Source organism: Neomonachus schauinslandi, chromosome 1, assembly GCF_002201575.2.
Source record: "Neomonachus schauinslandi chromosome 1, ASM220157v2, whole genome shotgun sequence".
NCBI lineage: Eukaryota > Metazoa > Chordata > Mammalia > Carnivora > Phocidae > Neomonachus > Neomonachus schauinslandi.
Window position 1 is genome coordinate 103,114,747 of NC_058403.1, and position 24,856 is coordinate 103,139,602.

Sequence of the window (24,856 nt, forward strand, 5' to 3'; positions counted from 1 at the left end):
TTTTCAAAGAACCAGGTCTTGGCTTCATTGATCTTTTCTGTTTTGGTGGGTTGTTTTTTTTTGTTTTTTTTTTTTTTTGTCTTATTTCTGTCTAATCTTTATTTCCTTCTAATGACTTTGAGATTTGTTCTGTATACACAGTATATTCCATCCAAAAACAGCAGAATACACATTTTTCAAGGCGTACATGAAACATTCTCCAGGATAGACCACGTTTTAGGCCACAAAACAGGTTTCAACAAATTTAAGTCCCATCTGGTCTAAGATGTTGATCAAAACCTTGTTTCCTTAATTGATTTTCTGTCTGAATGATACATTCATTGATGTAAGTGGGGTGTTAAAGTTCCCTACTATTATTGTGTTTCTCCCTTTATGTCTGCTAATATTTGCTTCATGTATTTATGTGCTCCTATATTAGTTGCATAGATGTTTACAATGTTCTGTGCTCTTGTGGAATTGATTTATCATTATGTAATGCCCTTCTTTGTCTCTTGCTACAGTCTTTGTTTTAAAGTCTATCTTGTCTAACTATTGCTACCCTGGCTTTTTTGTTACTTCCATTTGCATGCAATGTCTTTTTCCATTCCTTCAGTTTCAGTCTGCGTGTGTCTTTAGGTGTGAAGCAAGTCTCTTATAGGCAGCATATAGATGGGTCTTGTTTTTTTAATCCATTCAGTAACCCTCTGCCTTTTGACTGGAGCCTTTAGAGCATTTAAATTTAAAGTAAATTTTTTTTCTGGTTATTTTTGCAGTTCTCTGGGTTCCTTCCTTTTCTTGCTCTCTTCCCCTGTGGCTTAATGGCTTTCCTTAGTGTTATTCTTGAATTGCTTTCTCTCTACATTTTGTGTATCTATTACAGGTTTTTGATATGTGGTTACCATGGTATTCGTGTATAGCAACCTATATTAAGTTGATGGTCACTTAAGTTTGAACACATTCTAAAAGCACTAAATTTTTACTCTTATTTTGCATATTTTTTAGTATCTCTTGACTAACTTTTGTAGATAAATTGAATTTACTACTTCTGCATTTTAACTTCCATACTGGTTTTATTAGTGACTAATCTATTACCTTTACTATTTGTTTTTACCAGTGAAATTTTCATCATTTTCTAGTTATGGCCTTTTCTTTTTAAAGAATTCCCTTTAACATTTTTTGTAAGGCTGGCTAGTGGTAATGAAATCCTTTGATTTTTGTTTGTCCGGGAAACTCTTTATCTTTCCTTCAATTCTAAATGATGACCTTGTCAGGTATTCTTAGTTATAGGTTGTTTTTTTTTTCCTTTCAGCAGTTCGGTGCATCATACCATCTTCTGGTCTGCAAAGTTCCTGCTGAAATATTAGCTGACAGCCTAATGGGGTTTTCCTTGTGTGTAACTTAAAAATTCTCTTAATCATTACTTTTTGTCATTGTAATTATTATGAGTCTTGGTGTGGACATTCTTTGTTCATCTTATTTAGGGCTCTCTGTGATTTCTGGATTTGGATGTCTCTCTCCTCAGATTAGGGAGGTTTTCAGCTATTTTCATAAGTTTTCTACCCCCTTTTCCCTCTCTTCTCCTTTTGGGATCCCTGTGATGCCAATGTAATTATGCCTGATGAGGTCACAGAGGTCCCTTAACCTACTCTTATTTTTTAGTCTTTTTTTCTTTTTGCTGTTCAGCTTGGGTGCTTCCCATTACCTGGTCTTCCAGGTCACTGATCCGTTCTTCTGCCTCCTCTAGTCTGCTGTTTCCCTTTAGGGTATCTTTCATTTCAGGTATTGAATTCTTCATCTCTGACTGGTTCTTTTTTATATTTTCTATCATTTTTGTTGAAGTTCTCACTGAGTTCATCCACTTTTTTCAAGTACAGTGAGTTTCTTTATGGTCATTACTTTGATCTCTTTTTCTGTGATTTTGTCTTATTCTTACATTTGGGATATATTCCTCTGTCTCCTCATTTTGTCTAAGTCTTCTGGTCTTGAAATTAGTGGCCTTGTGTAGAAGCAGTCCTGTGGTGTCCTGTACACAATCCCCCCACCCGAGTCTTCAGAGCTGGGTGCTCCAGGGATGTCCCCTGTGTGGGCTGCATGTACTCTCCTGTTTTTGATAAGGTGTGATTGCTGTGGGCATGCCACTGGTTGGCCCTCAGATGGCCCTCAGCACATCTGTTGCAGGCATACAGGGCAGAATTTGCTCTCCATGCTGTTGAGGGTCCTGTCTACAGCAGCTGTGGGATCACTGGTGGGCAGGGCCTGTCCTCAGCATGGCTGGATGCAGTTAGCCATTGCAAAAGCTGTGGGCACCCCAAAGTACAGGGCCTTCTCCCTGCACAGTCAGCGAAGAGGCCCAGCCCCAAGAACTGTGGGCATGCTGGTTTGTAGGGTTATCTCTGCCTCCTGTCCCCAGGGCAGGGGTCGCTTAGGAGGGGCACCAGTTCTTACCAGTGTTGCCTGCTGGGTATGGTGGGTCTGCAGGGGAACTCCAGGGTGGGCACAGGGTCCTAGCAAGGTAGATGGAAAGTATTAGAACTGGCTCCCATAAGCATCTGGCTACCTAGGCTGGGGAGGGCAAGAAAATGGCATCCACCACTTTTGTTCCTGGAGAAATCTCCTGTAGCTCCCTGTCCCTTTGGCACATGTCCTAAAATTAGTCACTAAATCCCCTTCAAGTATACCCCAGGTGTTTTGCAAAGTGCTCCTTCTGTGCTGTCTTGGACCTTATTATTTAGTGTCCTGGCTCTTGAAGGGCTTCATTTCCTGTAGCCTTCCATCTCTCCCAGAGCTAAGCCCCACTGATTTCATACCTAAATATTATGGGGACTCTTCTTTCCAGGGTGGATCCCCAGGGCCAGGGGTCTGGTGTGAGGTCTGATCCTCTCACTCTTCCGTGCTTGTGATATCATTCCCATTTGTGATTAGGCATTGTCAGGGGTCTGGTTCTCCACCATGTCTCCACCTCTTTCTGATGTGGCCTTCTCTCTACAACCAGCTGTCAACGATCTCTGCCAGTCTTCAGGTTGTTTTCAGAGTTAGTTGCAATCCATGCAGTTGTTGCTTCATTGTGTCCACGGAATGAGATGAGCTTGGGATCTTCCTATTGTTCCTTCTTCCTACTCCTTAGGAGCTCTTAACGTCAGTGCTTTCTTTTCATTTGCAATTGTACATGACACATTACCAAACCAACAACCACCAGGACAGAGTATGGTCCAAATACAGCAGCTCCATTTCTGTCTTGTTCTAGCCAGTCTTTGATTCCTCTCATCTGTCCATCAATATCACTCACCCAACCTACAAGTGGGAAAATTGGTATAAAAGTAATTGTAGAGTTAAGAAAACAAAAATGCAGAGGGAGTATGGTCACTTAAGTAGAAGCTTTAGCTTTTTTTACCCTGTGAAATTTGGGTTTTAGATAAATAAAAATTGAATATACAACTGGCTTGCTGGGCCACCTAAGGCAAATCACTTCATCTCTTAGGGCCTATTAAATGAGGATTAAGAAACTTAATGAAGTCCTTGAAATTAACATAAATCTAAATCACTGAAGCAATTGGTAAATTTGGTCTCAAAGTTGATACAATTTAGAGTTTCCTTAAAGAAAATTATGCACATATCCACATAGATTTCTGGATTCTGCTACTGTGTAGCCACTAAGCATTTGCATGATCTTTCAGCAAAAGAAGCAACCAGCAACAAGCAAAACAAGAAACTATGTTTAAAAAGTCACTAAGATCAGATCTATATACTGTTCTACAAGACTAGATACAGGATAGTAGGGCTGATAAAGCCAAGACAGTACAGAAGCAGGAAGTGACAAGAGGTGCTCTGTGGCTCAAGGTGGCTCAGGAAAGTATAAAGATTAGTTTTTCCAAAAGCTTTTTCAGTGGGAATTACTTTCTTTACACTCAGGGTTAAAGTCCCCTTTTAATGCAATAATGTAAGGAAGGGTGGGGTTACAAACTCATAGCTCCAAATGAACAAGGCCTGGGAGAAACAATACTAAAATACTGACCGGCACAATTATCACTTTAGAACTGAAGATAGATGCCATTCCTAATGCCATGAGGACTGTACCAAGGGCAAGGGAGATATTTGCTGGCGAGAGAAAAAAAAACAAAAACAAAAACAGATGAGGACTTTCCTCACACCCTTAGCCTTTAATATGAATTGAGAAAAGTAAAAGTGAGCATTGTTTCAACTCTTACGAATCAATACCAGACACTGTCAGCACCCCAAATTATCCTATAGCAATCAGCCTGAGGCCTTACCCTGCCTGGAGGGCCCCCCCCCCCCCTGCCGCCAAGGGTGCATTATAGAAGGCTTCTTACCAACCTTTTTATTCGACTAGGAAGTCTACTTTGGATGGTATATATTAATAATTTAAGCCTGTTTACTCTCTACTAAAACCATACGGGTTCTGGTGGGGATCATGAGTAATAAAAGGGCACAAACAAAACACTTCTAGTCCGTCTCTAGGAAGATTAAAGTGCTGAGTTACTGGAAAATGTAACAGTAAATCATCAATTTGGATTATAAGGATTTGGCATTTGTGATAATTTGAACAGAAGCCAAGGAGATTATTTCTGAATAACATTAAAAATAATTACTACTTGGCAGAGCTTGTGTTGGTGAGGGCAGCCCAAGCCTGGGCTACTTTGCCAGGCTGGAGTGTGCAGTGTCCCCTGCTGCAGTTTTGTAATAAACCCTGCTTTTTGGGTTGGTGTAAGGGCGCTTCCTCCTGGAGGAGGAAGAATCTATAAAAACAAAAATGGAAAGGTTTAATAATGTTATTGAGGAAGGTCTTAATTAAATGGCACAGGGTTTACAAACATTATAATAACCCAAGTTTTTGTATTAAAAAATATGTAACACTCAGTGTATTTAGCAAAGTAGTTTATCAAATGGAGTTGGAAACCCATCATTTGTTTCAGGATTTCCTCTTTTTTGCCTAAAATCTAGGGACTGCTATGATTTCCTCCAGAAATGCTATTTTCAAAAACAGAATAAGAAGGCACTCTCCTGAAAAAAACACTTCAAGTTTATAAGTAAAACCAATTTTTAAACATATATATATATATATCAGGGCTAACATATCAAATGGAGGTGCATAGACAGTATCTAGATTCCATAGGTTGTCAAAAGATTCTCCCTATTCCCACAGAACTTAGCCTCTACCAAAACCATACTTATTAGAGAGCAAAAGTGATGGAAAGATATTCAACTAGATTTTCATCTAACTCGGTGACAAAACAGTGAGAATCCATGACTTTCATATCTCAATGCAGGCTTCTACCAGAGGAACTGAGGCTCAAATTGAAGACGCAGCAGGAGATTCAAGGCACTCATCCAAATAGGAATTTAAGATATAAGCCTTCCAAACTCTGAACTAATATAAATCTACACTATTTATTACACCCACTCTTTTTTTCTTTCTCTAGAAAACAAATGATGATGCAGTTGATTTTGATTATACCGTTCTACTCCATGAATTCTCGACACAGGTAAAACAAAATGGAATGTATGTTACACGGTGGTGGTGGGGGGGCAGTAAAGTATGGTCCAAACTGAGAAGGCCCCTTGAGACCAAAAAACAAAGCAGGCAGCTCCACATTTACATAGAGTTTGATTCAGGGTAACTTGTTGCCAAGGGGGGGTCGGCAGGCAGGGATCGAGGCACTGCACAGCTCTTCTCTGCAAAGTCCAGACTGTTCATTCACAGATCTGATAGAACAAGGGGATGTGCAGCGGCCATTGTGGTGAGGTCAGGGGTCTGATATTTTAACAGACCTCATGGCACCATCTGTGCGGGGTTGGGGGGATCTCTACTAGTGATCAAAACAAGCCTCCCTGCATTCAGGACAGGGCACACATTACCTCCGAGGGGCCTGGAATGTGTTCCTGAGGGAGGTCACCGCCCGGACATGAACAAGACAGAGGGCCAGAGGCTGAGTCAGTATGGCCAGCACTCCTACAGTACAGAACTGTGTTCACCAGAAATTTCTGCAGATCATAATATTTTAGAACTCTTATTTTCTAGGAAATCATTCCCTGTCGTATTCACTTGGTCTGGTACCCTGGTAAACCACTTAAAGTGAAGTACCACTGTCAAGAGCTACAGACGCCAGAAGAAGCCTCTGGAACTGAGGAAGGTTCAGCTGTGGCACCAACAGAGCTTAATAATTTCTGAAAAGAAAAAAAGGATCTGCTTATACCAAGTTCTAAACAAAATGACTATACTAAATAGCCTAAATAATTACTCTGGTAAAATAGGTAAGGTATAAGGTAGTCTAATATTTGAGAAAGCCTGCAGTTACAATACTCAAAAATTAAAAGATGCTTTAATTCTGGGAACATAGGCATACACTGAACTCTGCTCAGTGCTAAACAGTTTCCTCCACGGGTTTCTTAGGGTTTCAGCCCTAAAATCTAAAAAACAGTTAGTGTATGCTGTAATTGGATCAATAAGTGTTTAGCAAAACAAAACAAAAATTGATGGTCTCACCTCTGTATTTCTCATTACTGTGAATGTAGTGCAACCAACCATTTTCTATTGCTAAATTCCTTCTACCTAGGATGTAAAAAAGATAATATATCGCAATGAAAGCAAATTGTAGGGAAAATGTTATCAGTTTAGAGGAACTTTACTATTTCTTATCATTCCAAGCAAGTATTCTTTTTTGATATCTACTTTTAAATAAATGTTTACATTTCTATATAAAATGTGTTCACTGTGTTTGTAGAGATTTGTATACATTGGCAAAATTTGTGTTTAACTGAATAAAATTAACTCTTAATATTGCTTAATTCGAATTTTATAAACAAAAATATAGTGCTTCATGGATAAAGCCAAGTGTCTGCAAATGGAATAGTGATGTAACTGAAATTCTAACAGTTTGCACCCAGTATTGCCCTAAATTAATTTATAAAAGTAAACACAGTATGTACCATAATCAAATTCAGTAGAGTACCTCCCCAAGGCAAGAAGTGATCCAGGAAACGTGGCCATCATTTGCCTTTCAAAATTCGTATCATTTGTAGGGGAGGAATTCAAATTTTCTTCTACCCATCAAGGTTCTTCCATCTGGTCTAAGACTTTAATTGATATGAGACCTATTAACAGAAAAAAAAACCAGAGAGGCCTAATAATGCAGTTGAGACCCAAAGAAATGACCAAGGCAGGCAGTTTTTATACTTTATAAACAGAGTATAAATCTATAAGGAATTGGCAGGACAAAGAAAACTTAACTTTGGGAGCCTCAATTAGTAAGGAATTCTAAACAGAATCTGGACTGAGGTAGTAAATTAATAACAAGTAACCAGGGTTGTCTGTGTAACCATCTTAGCTCTTAAATTTCCTATCTCTGGTTACGATGTCTCTTTACCTTGTGGTATAGAAAGAGTACCTTTTCACATGGGAGATTTATTTCCTGCTTTCAGGAAGACAGAAGAGGATCTGAGTGTCCCTCTTGTATAGTCTGTCTCTTAAGTAACTTTTATTTAAAATAATCAATATGCCAAAGGGGACATTTTGGGGTGGCCTGCTCTTGGCCTCTACAGTCCCTACCACGGAAGCTTTCCTGGAAGTTTCACATATTACAAACTGAGCTGTAGATTGTTCCTTCTTGTTGAATCTCTTAGTTCTGACAATAGGTCAATTCAGTTAAACTCATTTCAGGACATAGTAATGTAGGTGTCTTCTCAAAGTTAAGCCTGTGGTTCAAATAATCAGATAAGAGGCATTTCTATGGAAATTAAAAAAAACAATGGTTAAGGACTGGATCAAATTTATAAACCAGTTTCTGAGTACTGAGGGTAGCTAGTCGAGAGGACTTCTAGATGCAGGGTTAGAGCATCTTCAGATACGTGCTTTTAGGGGTGGTGATGGCGATCTGACAGATTTTCTTTGTAGTTTGGGTATTTCTGGTGATCGTTTTGAGTGGCGCATAGAACAACAGGCATGAAGATTGTCTGTAAATGAGCTGTTGTGGTGATTTCTCTGAATTTTACACCAAGTTGTTCATATTCAGTTTGCAGGGCTTTAGGAAAAAGGCCAGTTTTAGTTCTCAAATGATTGCAAGTCAAAAGAATGGCAAAGAAATCAAAGACGTTCATTTGGAGAGTTGTAGTCAGGCATTGGAGGAAACTAAAATCAGGATCTAGCCCAGTTTATAATGAACTGTGTTAGAATCTAATATCCACAAAGGTGGGTTAGTGAAACAAAATTTTTCTCTGTATAATCACCCTTATTTTTACCAAAGAAAGCCAGATTAAGGCTAATTTGTTTGCAAAATAAATAATAAACTTGGCCTGATTATTTTATATAAGTACAGCAAGAATAGTGATTGATCCTGAAGGCTCTTTTAAATCTGCTTTGCTTGAACTTTTTGTAAGGAACCTTCTGACTGAATTTTTAATAGCCTCTGAAGTTCAGAAGCCAAGCCAAATACTTGCCATGAGACTTTGCCTATAATACCTATAGTTGGGGTTAATTCCTCTCTTCTTGAGGTCCCCAGAATATCCTGAAGTTCTTGTACCCACAATGTAGTGACCATGCTTACTCACCTAGTAAGGCTGCTTGGATCCCTGTAAGCAAGACTTTCCATAAAGTCAACCTTAAAGTATGGCCATGTCTGAGTCTATTCATGTCTCCCTCAAATAAAATATTCCGGCGAAAACCATGGTAATATAACCAGTGTTTCCAATTGTGTCCTGTTACAAGGAGAACAAATTTTTATTTAACTTATGCAAATAAAAAATTGTTATGAAAATATAAGAATACTCAAAGTTTAGGAATTCTGGAAAGATCAGGTAGGGAGAAAAAGGTAAAATATACCTTTGAACAAATTGAAATATTTATCAAATTGCTGTAAGTCATAGCATAAGAGAAAAACTTTCCCTTAAATCTGAAAAAAACCCCAAAATATTAAAAAAAATCATTAATGGTTACAACAGAAATGTCACAGAAATTATAATCATCCTCTTCAGTTCATTCAGTCCCATGTTACTAATTCTTGTTCTGCTTGAATCTAGTTTTTCCACAGTTTCAGAAATTCTTACCCCGTTCAGTTTTATAATCAAGGTCATCAAAAGAAACCTGTATTCAGAGTTCCTTCCACGAGTCTCACTGAAGATGAAACACATCTGCAGGGAAGCTTTTGTGAAAGCATCTGAGTAAAAGTATATGTGTCTGTAAATGATTAAAGACTTAAAAATGGCCACAGTGATATAGCTGATTAGAATGAATTATAATGCAGTGGACAAGTAAATTTGGTTGTTTCTGTGACACATAAAACATTGAGATAACAACATACTAGGACATATCAAATTTCATACAATTTTCTAAACACTTATTTTAATAACCTAACTATAGAAATATAATTTAAGAGTGTTTAGTATCACTTATTGCCAATGCTTCCCATGTAATTGAACATAACAAGCCTAATTAGTGTAATATACCTCCCTTTGTATAAGGAGAACAAATCTTTTGAAATGTTCCATTGGCCCTCTGGAATATTCCAGAGTGTGGTTAAAAGATTTCATTTTAGACTTTGAATTTGGCAGGTTTCTCAAAAAATATCAAAAGGTTTGAACATTTGATTAAATGGGCTCACAGATCATTCTAAAACAATACTTATCTATTTAACCAAAGTGATAAACATTTCAAAAGCAAGTACAGAAGGTTATATAGTTGTGAGCAAGAAGGCTCAGGTTTTTTAGATAAAGACCCAACAGAGACAAAACATAGCATCTTTGTGTTTCTAGGCAGATTACATGAAAGGTAAAGGAAAACTGTTTACAAACTCTTATAAAAAGCAAATCAATAACCTAAGAAAATGTTTTCCTTTTAACAGAAAAAAAGAAAAAAACCAAATTCTAATTTTGTACTAGTGTACTTTTGATAAAATTCATTCTTAAATAAATTTAATCTTAGCCAGTAATGACCACGAATAAAATTCCTTTCCAAAGGCTCCTTTGCTATGAACCCTCTACAACTTTTTTTACATTCAGATTTTGTCCTAAGTTTTCCATCTTCAAATAATTAGCCTCACTTTAGGACAAAATTGTTTTCTTTTCCCTCAACAAAAATGTATTTTTTATATCTCATACTTTTTCTTACCAAAAACATGTATCTTACTTTTTCCTTGAATACAGAGTTGTTTCTCCTACTTCTAGTACATTTAATACCACATATTAGAATTCCTCACCCTTAGAAAATTTAATCTCTAGGGAAAACTAGTAAGCAATTGTGAATTACTGTTACACCAGTAATTTTTACACTGGCAAATTTATGAATGCATTTTATAATTTCCAGAAACATGAGTTTCTTCATAGTGTAATCTTTTAATAAAGCACAAAACATGTTTACTAACAGACCCAAATTGATTTTTAGTTTCTCTGTAATAAGGAAGCCAAAAGTAGATAAACTTATGCTTAGTAATTAATGTTTCTTATTTTGTTTAATTTGGAAATGACCTAGATATTCAATGAATTCAACATAATTCATCACTTAAACTTAGCAAAACTTCAAAGTTTCAGGGTTACCAAAAAGATCTGGGGGAAACTGTTTAAAAAGTTGACCTAAAAACTTTTCTTATTTACATCTATTCAATTTACTTGTTCTTAACAAGTATGCTTAAGTCACCCATAAAAACTTCAAGAGATAGCAAAGTCAGTCATCCTCCCAAGCTATGATGATTATTTTTTTAAACATTTTGTAACAGATAACATCAGCTTATTTGACTCTAAGTAAACCCACGCAGAATAAAAGTTTTAATTTTAATGCTGGTAACGTTAAAAACACGTCTATTTTAAACCAGCAACCTTAAATTAGCTTCAATACAGAATATTTTTTCAGATCATGTGTTTCTGAACTTGAAAAACATCTGGGTTAGTTTCTAAGAGTTTTAGAATGCCCAATGCTTACGAGGGCTTGCCTTCAAACCAACTAAATAGAGCTCTTTTACAAACTAATTTTGGCTAGATAGATAGACAGACATACAGATACAAATAAAAATCTTACAGCTTTTGTTTTTACTAATATTTGTGGTGAGGACATTATAGGCCTGATTTCCAACCTCTTTTTTTTTTTGTTTTTCTGATGAGAAACTTCTTTAAACTTGTATTTCAAAGAATGGCTTTTAGGTCCCAGAGAAGATGGGGATAGAAAATTTACATCACAAAGACAGAGGAAGAATCCAAGTTTTCTTCAAGGTGAACTTCTTGGGACATACTGGCTTCTTTTTTTTTTAAAGATTTTACTTACTTATTTGACAGAGAGAGACACAGCGAGAGAGGGAACACAAGCAGGGGGAGTGGGAGAGGGAGAAGCAGGCTTCCCGCCAAGCAGGGAGCCCGATGTGGGGCTCGATCCCAGGACCCCGGGACCATGACCTGAGCCGAAGGCAGACGCTTAACCATCTGAGCCACCCAGGTGCCCCGGGACATACTGGCTTCTTATCAGAGCTGCTAGTCTGGGCATAACAGCACTTTTAGCAGTCTGTATTTCAAAAAAGCCTCTTTTCTCTTTTTAAAATACCATCTCAGGTGAAATAAAACCAAAAATAAAGTATTGGGACTATATCAAAATAAAAAGCTTCTGCAGAGCAAAGTAAACAATCAACAAAACATAAAAGACAACCTACTGAATGGAAGAAGATATTTGCAAATGACATATCTGGTAAACGGTTAGTATCCAAAATATGTAAAGAACTGCTACAACTCAACACCCAAAAGCCAAATAATCCAATTAAAAATGGGCAGAAGACATGCACAGACATTTCTCCAAAAAAGACATCAGGGGCGTTTGGGTGGCTCAGTCGGTTAAGCATCTGCCTTCAGCTCAGGTCATAATCCCAGGGTCCTGGGATCAAGCTCCGCATCGGGCTCCTTGCTCACCAGGAAGCCTGCTTCTCCCTCTCCCACTGCCCCTGCTTGTGTTCCCTTTCTTTTTGTGTCTCTCTCTGTCGAATAAATAAATAAAATCTTAAAAAAAAAAAAAAGACATGAAGATGGACGACACATGAAAAGATGCTCAACATCATTCATCATCAGGAAAATGCAACTCAAAACTGCAATGACATCACTTCACACCAGTCAGAATGGCTAAAATCAATTAACACAAGAAACAACACGTGTTGGAGAGGTTGTAGCAAAAGGTTGTGGCAAAAAGAGGTCGTGCACTGTTGGTGGGAATGCAAACTGGTGCAGCCACTATGGAAAACAGTATGGAGGTTCCTCAGAAAGTTAAAAAGTAGAGCTACCCTTTGACCCAGCAATTGCACTACTGGGTATTTACCCCCCAAAAATATAAAAACACTAATTCAAAAGGATACATGTACCCCTATGTTTATTGCAGCATATTTACAATAGCCAAATTATGGAAGCAGCCCAAGTGTCCATCCATAGATAAATGGATAAAGAAGATGTATATATACACAATAGAATATTATTTAGCCACAAAAAAGAACGAAATCTGTCATTTGCAACAACATGGATGGAGCTAGAGTGTATTATGCTACATGAAATCAGTCAGAGAAAGACAAATACGGTATGATTTCACTCATGTGGAAACAAAACAAAGGAAAAAATAGACAAACCAAAAAAGAGACTATAGTCAAAACACAGGTGGTTACCAGAGGGCAGGTGGGTGGGAAGATGGGTGAAATATGTGAAGGGAATTAAGAGTACACTATGGGGCACCTGGGTGTCTCAGTCTATTAAAGGACCGACTCTTGATTTCAGCTCAGGTCATGACCTCAGGGTTGTGAGATCCAGCCCCTTGTCAGGCTCCATGCTCAGTGGGGAGTCTGCTTTTCTCTCTCTCTCTCTGCCTCTCCCCCGACTCATGCTCTCTAAAATAATCTTAAAAAAAAAAGCCCACTTATCATAATGAGCACTAAGTATTGTATAGAATTGTTGAATCACTATATTGTATACCTGAAACTAATATAACTCTGTATGTTAACTATACTGGAATCAAAATTTAAAACTTAACTAAAAAAAAAAAGGTGGGCTTGGAAGACTTCTAGAGTTGCATTTCTGGTTTTGTAACGCTTTGTAAGACAAAGACGGTTGTTTCCAATTTCCCCAAAGAAATGGATTATAGACTGAATATTTATGGATTGCTCCGCCTTTTTAATTAAACTTATTTTTTTAAAGATTTATTTATTTTAGAGAGAGCGTAAGAAGAGGAGGTGCAGAGGGAGGGGGGAGAGGGGGAGAGAGAGAGAGAGAGAGAGAAGCAGACTCCAAGCTGAGGGTGGAGCCTTGTGATGCAGGGCTCAACACAGGGCTCGATCCCACGAAGCTGAGATCGTGACCTGAGCTGAAACCAAGAGTTGGACACTCAACCGACTGAGCTACCCAGGCACTCCAAAAACTTTTATTTATTTATTTATTTTTTAAAGATTTTATTTATTTATTTGAGAGAGAGAGAATGAGAGACAGAGAGCATGAGAGGGAGGAGGGTCAGAGGGAGAAGCAGACTCCCTGCCGAGCAGAGAGCCCTATGCGGCACTCGATCCCAGGACTCCAGGATCATGACCTGAGCTGAAGGCAGTCGCTTAACCAACTGAGCCACTCAGGCGCCCCAAAAACTTTTATTTTTTTCATATCAGGGAGATTTTCAACTAAAAAAGGAATCAAAAGATTTATGCCTTTATAAAATCTGTATCAAGCATTTTAACACAAGTCGTCTTTTCTGAGTACAGAATTTAACCTTGGCTTCCGTTAGTGCCTGAATATTGGCCTTCCCCGGTTCATTTGTAGGAGGGCTAGGAGACATTTTGGTCTTGTTTTCACTCTGTGAAGGGAGGGTTTCTCCAAGGGCCTGTCTGGCCAAATAACCACAGTATCATCATGGGTGGAGGAACTCACCTTAGCAGCCAATCAAGGTCTCTGTGAGTGGGCCTGGGAATAGCCATTAAGCTAATTCTTCTCTGAATTTGGTGGGATCTTCTGAAAGTGGAGGAAAAAAGGCTTTTCAATTCACAAGATCTGCTGCTGTTCAGGAGACATGGGTTTTGCAGTGGCAGGGTCTAGGACACATCTATGAAGGTACTGCCCACAAATTCCTGAAGCTGAAAGGGCCTGATTACAGCAAAGCAGGCCCTACTGCCTGTCCCAGGTGCTTCTGCTACATGCACTTTCTGGCTTTCAGAATGTCCATGACTAGCCTGAGTAACCTGTCTACTTTGAACTGAGAGACTAGACCAGAGTGTTCTCTGTAAGTCTTCCAGGGAAAGTTAAAATAGGCAGATGGGGCTGGATTTTAAGAAGGAATTTATGTTAGATGTGGACATTAATGTCTTAGGTCTAATTTTTTTTTTCTTTCATCTCATTCGGGGCATCCCTAAGTTTAGTGATTATACTAATCAGACAATTGAGAGCTCTCCATAAATGTTTCCTTGCAAATACAGTCAATTTAAAGGACCTCTCTTCCAGCTACTGACAAGCAGGATCTTATTAATTCCAGTAGCAACTCAAACCAGTAAGCCCTTTGATGGCGTAATCCAAGACGCAAGAGGTGTCCCTAGAGAGGGAAGATAGCGTAGCCGCTATTATACAAGTTTCTCTCCAAAGACTGTCTAAGCAAGCAAAGGACTTTGTTGCATAGGCCATAAGGATGATGTAGCGAAAACGGTGTTGTCAGTCTCCCACAAAAGTAAGTAGACCCGCTAATCTCTGACAGCTGCCAGACACTACTAGACTGGGACTTTCCAACACTAACAAGCAATGCAGGATAGATGACGAAGGCCCCTTATGGGCTAGGACCTTTTATGACAAACTCCCTTGAGAACTGGCATGCCCAGACGAAGCGGGCTGCTTGTAACTGCAGGTCTTGGAACCCCAGTCTATTTGGCCATCAAGTTGCACACCAGTAAGTGTACCGTCCAGAAGGTGAAGACCAGAGAGAATATTCTTACTGATCACAAAGCCAAGCTCTTAGGACATATGACAAGATGAAAGGAAAAAATCTCATCTGGTTTTTCTGATGTACACATTAACAGCTTTAGCTATCTGCTGGGTCTCTCAGAGCCAAACTAACTAATAACTACGAGGGATGTGCCGTGGGTTGCAGACTGCGTGGTGTTAGGCAAGTGACCTATTGTTAATCTAACCTGTTCTGTGACCAACTTATCCTAACATGGGAGTCACTGAGTTAGGCAGTAAGCACTCTAATAGCTTTTAAGTGCTCACCCCATGCCCACCAGTTTTAGGCTCTGGCTTCCAAGATTTCCCGTGGCGACAACCTTTACCTCACGTGCACATTAACTCACAGTCAAGTTTGTCTGAGCAGACACCAGTCTGATGAGAGCCATTTATTCATCAGTCTGTGAGGCTGGCTCAAACAGGGGGCTTCTAGAGCCTACGCCTGCTTTCTGCCCCATGGAAATTCCTTTTTATGACAAACGACACAAAACACAGAGACAAAGGAAAACAAAGACCATCTCTGGGAGGAAATGGATCACTAACAGTACTCAACCACATTTTTACCAAGACTTGCTAAGTCCAATGTATTAGTTCCACAAGATTGTTTCTTGCTAATCTAAATTTAGAGAGAGGGAAAAAAAAAAAAATGATTCTCATTACTCTCACTCCACCAGATTCTGCAGACAGAGATTCTGGGAGGCAGACATGGAAAGAAATCTTACCTTCTGCTGGTTGTATGTCAGATTTCCCAGTATCTTAAAACTGCAGAATCTTCGGAGTAACTATCCCGTGGAAGCTGATCCTGCAAATATGCCAACTATAGGGGAGGAATCTAAATTTCATTTTACCCATCAAGGTTCTTCCAGCTAGTCTAAGAATTAAATTGATAGGTGACAGATTTAACAGGAGAAAAAAGAGTTTTATTATATGTGCAGAGAGGCCCAATAATGCAATTGAAACCTAAAAAAATGGGTAGTTTTTATACTTTATAGACAGAGACAACCTGTGAGGAATTGACAGGACAAAGAAAACTTAACTTTGATTAACCTTCAATTAGTAAAGAATTCTAAGTTAGTAACAAGTTACAAGGGTTGTTTATACAGCTTTCTTGGCTCTAAATTTCCTCTCTCTGATAATAAGGATGTTTCTTTACCTTGTGGTACAGAGAGGGTGCCTTTTCACCTCAGAGATTCATTTCCTGCTTTCAGGGGCATAGAGGGTGTGATCCAGGTGTCCTTGTGCAGTCTTGTCTCTTATGCAACTTTTATTTAAAATAATCAATATACCGAAGTGGGACATTTTGGGGTGGCTTGCCCTTGGCCCCTACACATTTAATGGAATGCTTATGTCAGTGTCTCAAAACCGTTAACCAGGATCCTTGGCCAGTAACTGGTTAGGAAGCATCAGCCTTAGAATATCCCAAAATATTACTCTTAAGTCTATACTGTCAGAAAATTAGAAAAGTTTATGCTGAAGAGAAAAATTTTACAGACATGGACTATTACAAGATAAAAACGAACAGATACTTTTTAGATCTAGTCCATATATATATATTTTAAAGCCCTTTGTTTCATCTTCCCAATAGCCACCTGATTTAAAGAACTATTAAGTATCCTGAAGCACTGGAAACAATCATTTAAATGAAACACCAGATCTCCCACCTACGTAATAATGCAAAGAAAATACTTTTTCTAAAATATCCATCTACAATGATTAAATTATGTCAAAACCAAGCAATAAGCTCCTTTAAATGAAGTTCCCTAAATAATCTTAATTTAACCTTAACCTTAATACAAAGGTGCCAAGAGCATTATAGTAATAATGTCAATGTCCTGTGATCTTTAATCAACTTTTTAGTATCACATTAAGGGCTAGAAAAGGGTTTCAGCTTTCTACTGTCACTTATCTCAAAGTCCTCTTCCTCATGAAAGCATTTTTTAATTAATGAGATTAGGCTCACAAATATGACCATTATTCAATTTACAGATTTATTTCAGTATAATAGATTATGAAGAGGAATTCTACACATAGACAACAAACACAATTGTCTAAATTTATAAAACTCCCAAAAGTTAAACCAAATATTTCTCACTAATATCACAATAAGAACATCTTCTCTAGCACAAACTCTAAAATTGCTGACCTGATTTTACTAATATTGATTTTGCCAGCTAACAGCAGAGAAAAATTACTTCATCAGCTTTGACATAAAATGAAAACTCTAAATTCCCTAAGTCTTCTTTTCATTAGGAGCCTAAATTCTTCTCAACCACTGAGCCAATGGCAGGTATATATAGCATCACATTTATCTTCCTAATCTCTAGAACTTTCAAAATTTTAAGACATACAAAATAATACCAGGATTTTGTCTGCATCCCATTGCCTTCTGTTTCATTTTTCCTACCTGAATTATGAATTGTTAGAAATTAAACAAATTCTTCTCAAAGTCATTTGGAAGTTTCTATATTTGCCCTTGAATGATAGTTCTTCATGAAATGAGTTTATTCCACCAATTTCTCCCAGCTTAGAAAATTCTATGACCTGTTCTGTGATCTTGCCTAGCTTTCAAAGTGCTACAACCACCTAACTTGCTACCTGGCACTTATTTGAATGGATAAACGAATAAATGAATGCTCATAATAAATTGTAAATACAACAAACTGTTTCAAGGGTGCATTCCAGTGTTATTTATTTGAAGACACTTTAAGCAGCAATTAAAGCTCTCACTCACCAATTACAGTTTTAGCAATGCAAACAGTTGTCCTCTTACAAAGGGATATACTTCTACATGGTCACAATTTACTACTACCTGGTGGCTGCCTACTTTCATTGGCATCAATTTTAAAACCCATCCAGATTTCAAAAATATTAAAATATGAAAAATCCTAACACTTCAGGATTTAATTTTGATGATTTTACAACTAAATAATCTCTAAGAGTGAGCAGGGAGGAAAAGGAATAGACAGAAAACTGACCCTATTTCTTTAAAGACAAAGTTGTCAAACTAAGAACCCATATAGCCCAACTCTAACATCACACAAGAGAAAATGAAAAATGTGACACAAATAAATAAATCTTCCATTTCATGTCTTGGAGGTGCAGGGAATACTGCTCTTTAAACTTTCCTGTATATTAGAATCAAGTGGAAAACTTTTGATCTTGATCCAAAGAATCCAAGCATCTAGAGACGGGACTGGGCAATTCTTTTTAAAGCTCCCCATGTGATTTTTAAAGTGCAGCCAGAATTAGCGGGTTGGGAATCACTGCAATACTGCCTGCGTAGTGCTGTTACTCTTCTCCAACACAATACTGTCTTTCTTTAAATTAGCCAACAATTATCCTTCGTAAGAGTAATATAAAAAAATCCTCATTTATGAATATTCTCGTTAATTTTTTCCTTGCTACAAACCTTGGTTGCTACGTGGTCTTTACCAGTTATAACCAAACTAATTAGCAAGAGATGGCAAGAGATGCAGGTTCTGGTCCTCGATCTATCCCTGTGTCATCCTACTCTTGTTACTCCCACCAGCCAGGCCTGTGTTTTTGCCTATGAAATGCTGGTGTTGGATTAAATATCTAGGTTTTTTTCTGATGCTCTGTCTTTATAACCAGAATGTTTAACAAGTTAAAAACACATCAAAACTTACCCGTCTTAGTTCCAATATTCCTAACTGTTGGCAATAGCCAGAGAAACTGTACTAAATTCTGGGAAGGTATTTCCTCCTCAGGAACAATTTTCAAAGTCATTGTCAATAGCATGAGCTGCTGATGAAATGCCACAGCCAATATTATTCAGGCTGGATGCTACGATAGCAACAGACATATTCATGGGGAAAATGCATGCGGTTTCATGAATACAACTAATTACCAACTTGAAAAATTTTTTTTTTTTTTTTAAAGATTTTATTTATTTGAGAGCGAGAATGAGAGACAGCATGAGAGGGAGGAGGGTCAGAGGGAGAAGCAGGCTCCCTGCCGAGCAGGGAGCCCGATGCGGGACTCGATCCCGGGACTCCAGGATCATGACCTGAGCCGAAGGCAGTTGCTTAACCAACTGAGCCACCCAGGCACCCCCAACTTGAAAATTTAACAAGCTGTGTGGTCTTGGACAAGTTATTTACCTTCTCCGTGCTTTTGCTTCTTCTATTTCAAAATGGTAAATAGAAGTGGCTAATAGTACCCACTTTCATAGCGTTGTGACAACTAAATTAAATGCACTTAAAGCATTTAGCAGATACTTCGAAAACATGCTCAATACTTCAAAAAATCTTTTAATAGAAAGCTTAAGTTATAAAGCCAAACCTATAATCAAGAAAAAGAAAGGAATTCAAAACTGTTATTTTATCTCTATTATCCACTAAGAGAAAGGACCAGGAAATGCCTCTCCCATCAGATGATTTGGGATGAAGTAATCCTAAACAATATGGTAGTACTGTTCAGGAAAATCCAACCTATTCTAGAAACAAAAACTTAACATTTGTTCTTTCACAATGTCAACGAATACAATATACGATATTCCAACAGACTCAAATTCAACTAGCGTTTACCAGGTGAATGAAACTGACCAGGCAGCAACTATGTAAATTATGTTTTATTATTCAGAGTTGCAGAAACATTAAAATGAACATAGGTAAGAATAGCAATATGCAAGGATCTGCTTTTCATTTTAAAATGTCCACAAGAAACTAACATAAAAATAGGCATTTACAAATTTGCAGAAGCCACAAATTGAAGCAATCACCTATATATAAAACAGCTAGAAATTTACTAGCCATATTACATAATATTCCAATGAAGAATCTGAAAAATGTTCTCTATTAAGAACATGTGAAATCCACTCTTAAACAAAAAAGTCTTGTTCAAGTGTGTGTTGGTGGTACAGTGGTGAGCACAGCTGCCTTCCACAAAAGCCTGCTTATTAAAAGAGGACACTCCTAAGAAGTGTCATGATATAAGCAATTCACTTTCAAATTACTGTTCAGCAAAACAATAATTTTAAAAAAATTTAAATATAGAGGTACGAGACAAAGACAGATAAAGCAAATATGACAAAATAAATTATGTGATGAACAAATTGTTAACAAGATTGTTCATTATTGAGTCTAGATGGAAGGTATAGGCCTGTTCTCTGTACTGCCTTTTTCAGCTTTTCTATATGGTGAAAATTCTTAGCATAAGATATTCGGAAAGGAAGTTTACATACCATTCTACGCTTAGAAGTGTAACTGAAATCCGTCTCTTCTTCCCTTAGATATTAAATATATTTCAGTAATAGTCATATTTTATTTGATGTTTTTCAATGAACTGTAAAACCAATCCACAGAGTTGGGATACACATAGAATTATCTTTGAATATGACAGAAGCTCCTGAATAGAATAGAAAGGGCTTCTAAAATTTGTTTCAGCCTGAATTCATTCCACCAGAATCCATTAAAGTATATAAATCTCGCAGATTCAGTTACAGCTAGTCAACTTAAAGTGAGGAAAGTTAGTTCTTGGCTTTTCCCTTTTTTACAGGAAGTTGACCTGTAGCTTCTAAGTACTTATTGATGAGGTCTTCTTGTGTGGACGGTGAACAAGGCTGATATCTGCAGTACTCCATTGTGTATTCTCCCTTTCCCTAAGGAGTTAAAAAACAACAGATTTTGTTTGTTTTGGTACATCTACCAAGGAAAAGTCATGCAAAGACAGGATTTCACATATTTAAGCACTGTGTAGGGTGGTTTCAAAGAGCACTTGAATAAAGTTTAAACACCTGCTTACCTCTGTGCATGACCTAAGTTCAGTGGAATAACCAAACATACCGTTTAGAGGGACCTGAAAACAAACACAGAGGATATTTTAGTATTGCTTATTGAAAAATATTTGAGAAAGTACAGAAAAGCCTTAGGCATTTAATTCCTTTAGTCTTAAGTTTCTACTAACTACTCTTGATTTAAAAGAATTAAAAGCCAGAGAAGTATACTTTTGCTTTACCGAACATCTTATTTAAAAATAATTTAATGTGACAGTCACAACTAGAAACCAAATCGCTGTTTCACAGGGTGGACAGCCCTGACGGCCTTCCCCCACCCCATACCTACTCCACACTCTGGCTGAAGCTCAAAAATGGACAAGTGCTTCTTCTGCGAAGATGTTAATACAACTTTCCTCTGGACACCTCAATAATATGCTGATATTAGTGTCTTCTAGGAGGCCTTATGTAATGTGACAGACACTTTCTCCCATGAGATTTAAGTACAGGCAATAGAACTCAGTGTTACCCAGTAAATCAGAGATAACATGATAAAGCAGCTATACAAAGGAAACTTGTAACAAGAAAGAAAGATAACTTTTATACATCTAAGAAAATGACATATTCACAAAGGCCCACATAAATCTTATTTTTAGCTTTTGCATTTAAGAGTTGCTCTGACAGCAAATTATAGAAACTGCCAGAAATACAACACTCAAATAGCTAAGAAAAGTGTCAATTTGCTCCACACTCTCCAAAACAAACTCTCCAAAAACAAAAACTAACTCTCATTTCCATCTGTGGTTACTAAAAGCAAGTTTGTCAGTGACCAATAGTACTTACATCTGCATACAGTGTAAAATAGTCCTCAATCCCATCTTGTCCTGTGATTACCCCATGGCGCCGGTTAATTCCCGCAATCACAGGTCCATGAAATTCATTTGGGGCTATAACTTCCACAGACATAATAGGTTCAAGAATACATAATGTTGCATTTGCCAAAGCTGGGTTAAAAAAAAAGACACAAATCAGTTTATTAATCTTTAAACAAATGGGAAATCTTCCTTACCCAGATATACAAAAGGGAGAGTGCTCTCCAAAGGTACACACATGAGTGATGAGGTTAAAGTATTTGACCTGGACCTTTTTTTTCTGGTAGCAAGAGTCACTCTCCTAAATGGAAATTCCAATAAGACAACACATGATTACAGTATTAATATTTCTATTACTATATTTTTATCCTTAAACATTACTAAGCTGCGGAGAATATAAAAGGGGTCTTCAAGCAACATTCAGTCAAGTTCTTTACCATCTAAATTATCCAGTTGAGGGTTACTTATTCTCCCTCTCTGAATACTTCGACGAGTAAGGACACTCACTGTTAAGTCTTTGACCAGGTAAACCAATTATTTCTGGTTGGTCCCTAGAAGATAGTTATTTTTAACTGTAAGAGAATAACTTTTATCATATATTTGGAGACAATAATCAAGTCACACTTGAGTTCTGTCTTTCCTTTTCTAGGCTAAGCAATTTCAACACATGATTAAGAATCAGAAGACCCAAGTTTCTAGTTTCTGTTCTGACCCTAACAAGTTATATATGCCTTTTAGAAAATCAAAATGTGTCCAGCCCTCAAGTTTCTTCACCTACAAAATAAGACATTGGATGTGAAGAGACATCTAAGCACGAAAACGTTGTGTGTCCAAACATCTTTAACCCCCTTAATACCTAACCAGAACACTTCTTATTGTGACAAATGCTGACTGAGGGTTATATTTAACAATGTGGAGAGAAGAGAACAACATTTCAAACATTCATATTTAATTTGTATGTTATGATAGTGTGGAATAATATTTCAGCCTCAGACTGGATGAATTATCTCTAAATAAAGATTTTAAGCAAAACAGAGAAAAGATGACAAAGAAAATATTGTTTTAAGATAATCACAGCTTTCCAGGCATCAGTTTGTTTATAATAAATTAATTGGCAATCATTCTTGTATATTCATTAAAGCACTTCTCTTAAAGACACTATTAGCTTAAGTGCAATAATTAAAGAACAGCAATTTAATATGCTTGGATTTCTTTGAAATACTTTCTAATTCAAATCATAGCTCATACCTTTGACTACTTAGTCTCAGTGAGTGAATTCTGTTCTAAAAAGAGAAAGAACTGAACTTTGCAGACTCCTAAGTTTTCTCAGTTAAGCCCCGAAGAACCCTGCACAGACATCTAAAGCAGCAGACTAACAATTCCGTACTGTAGGAACAGCTCCATTTCTTGTAATGTCGTGGGTTATCACAATACCAGAGCTTCCCTGGCTCTAAATAAATGCAATCAATGCAGAAGACACCCAGACAGACAGATGTGAGCAGACATATTAAGATTTAGTACACATTACCTAGTGTTTTCAATAGGTCAGTAATATAAAAGAGCTAGATTGTGAAAGGGTCATCATATTTTAAAGGGAAGAAAGGGCCAGGTATACAGTGCCCATCACTTAATTGCTGAGGATGTTCTGTCCAGTTCTCAGTTTCATATTCTCTCATCCTGCTCCTTTCCACTCCCCCTTTCTCCTTAAATTCACCTCCTGACTCACTTCCAAAGAATCCTGTCCTTATCCATGCCTTCTTCTAACCCACTGTGACAAAACTCTGGAGAGAATTCACCCTGCCCTATTCAACAGTCACATGGCAGCCCACTCCTAAAAGCTAAGTTTCCTTAAGCAGATCCATGTGGTCTATGGCTTTTTAAGATAGCAAGTAAAAATACCAACATCATTACAGGTACTTTTAAGCCTGAAGTGATGAGAAGAGGTGGTAACATTTTTATATCAGGCCACTAGGAATAACGCTGATAACACCAGGCCAGGTGTTGAAGAGGTCCTCTGAGGTGGTGTTCAAGGGTTAGGACTCTGGGCTGGGTTTAACTCTCAGCTCCACCACTATCATGTAATCTTGAGCCATTCAATTAACTACTCTGAGTCCTGATTTTCTCAACTATAAGGTCACTGTGAACATAAGATATGATAATTCACAGGCGCCTGGGTGGCTCAGTTGGTTAAGCGACTGCCTTCGGCTCAGGTCGTGATCCTGGAGTCCCGGGATCGAGTCCCGCATCCGGCTCCCTGCTCGGCAGGGAGTCTGCTTCTCCCTCTGACCCTCCTCCCTCTCCTGCTCTCTGTCTCTCATTCTCTCTCTCTCAAATAAATAAATAAAATCTTTAAAAAAAAAAAAAAAGATATGATAATTCATGTACTCAGCATAACACATAGCACATAAGTGATCAATAAATGTTATTATGAGCACTCTGAGACAAGAAGTTGGGAATGGTGGCATGGCACAGTACCAGGTCAAAGGTAATATGAAGGAAAGAGTGACTAGCATTCACTGCCCAAGTATGCATGTGCAAGTGTTTTCAAATACATTCTTATATTTAATTTTACATTCTCTCATATATTATTATGGAATTACTATCTCCAAGCAGCTTGGGGGAAATTCCTATGATTTGCACATTTCCACACAGTAAGCATAGAGCAGAGCTGGGATTTAATCTCCAAGCCCATCACATAACGGGGCAGAGATCAAAGGGGTGCTGTCAAGTTAAATGAGCTACCATTTACTTCTAGGCCTTTATTTCTCTTATGGAATGGCTACAAGTTTGAGGTTTCTGGGGAGACCAAGCATAGTGCTCTAAAACCTGGCCACAGAAAATGATGGCAATGGTAACATTTGTAAGGTGAAACATGCCCAAACAGAACATTCAATTCTAGATTCAGTTTTAGTTACATCACTGATTAATCTCAGGGACAAAGTTTAAACTGTGACCCAACACAGTTCCAGTTTTCATTTTTTTTAATGAAAAAAATGAGAATCTGAACTATTTTTCTTCCAATTTTGATAACAGAGAATGGCTCATAAGTCTAAACTATTCTGATACTGGGCTCATTTATCAACATTTTCACCCCAAAACTCTCATATGGCACTCAACAGAGGCTTATGCATGAAAAGCTGATTTTCTTACTGAACTAAGGAAAACTTCCTTTCACCCTATACACTTCTGTCTTTCAATCCTGGATGACTGAATAACAGATGAAGAAACAGCAAAGTAATTCATTTTTCACGCTAGCATGCTGCTGTTTTGTAAATGTTTATCTGGCAAAAAAACAAAAAAAAATTCTCAATTACTATCTAGTACTTTTCCTTTGCACACC

General features: G+C 37.7%; 2 protein-coding genes across 5 annotated transcripts in view; one reads left to right on the top strand and one right to left on the bottom strand.

Annotated features, from left to right (window-relative positions):
• RARRES1 (retinoic acid receptor responder 1) overlaps positions 1 to 6,773 on the top strand; it is a 47,848-nt gene extending 41,075 nt beyond the window's left edge. For both annotated transcript variants that reach the window (XM_044915042.1, XM_021702605.1), the window contains exons 5-6: positions 5,418 to 5,480; positions 6,017 to 6,773. In XM_044915042.1, the coding sequence (XP_044770977.1) occupies positions 5,418 to 5,480; positions 6,017 to 6,166 (213 nt within the window). In that variant the 3' untranslated portion in view covers positions 6,167 to 6,773. The remainder of the gene's footprint in view (positions 1 to 5,417; positions 5,481 to 6,016) is intronic.
• A 12,717-nt stretch (positions 6,774 to 19,490) lies between these two features.
• GFM1 (G elongation factor mitochondrial 1) overlaps positions 19,491 to 24,856 on the bottom strand; it is a 43,459-nt gene continuing 38,093 nt past the window's right edge. For all 3 annotated transcript variants that reach the window (XM_044915048.1, XM_044915047.1, XM_021702672.1), the window contains 3 exons: positions 21,488 to 21,648; positions 20,674 to 20,727; positions 19,491 to 20,530 (listed from right to left, as the gene is read on the bottom strand). In XM_044915048.1, coding sequence (XP_044770983.1) covers positions 20,399 to 20,530; positions 20,674 to 20,727; positions 21,488 to 21,648 — 347 coding nt within the window. In that variant the 3' untranslated portion in view covers positions 19,491 to 20,398. The remainder of the gene's footprint in view (positions 20,531 to 20,673; positions 20,728 to 21,487; positions 21,649 to 24,856) is intronic.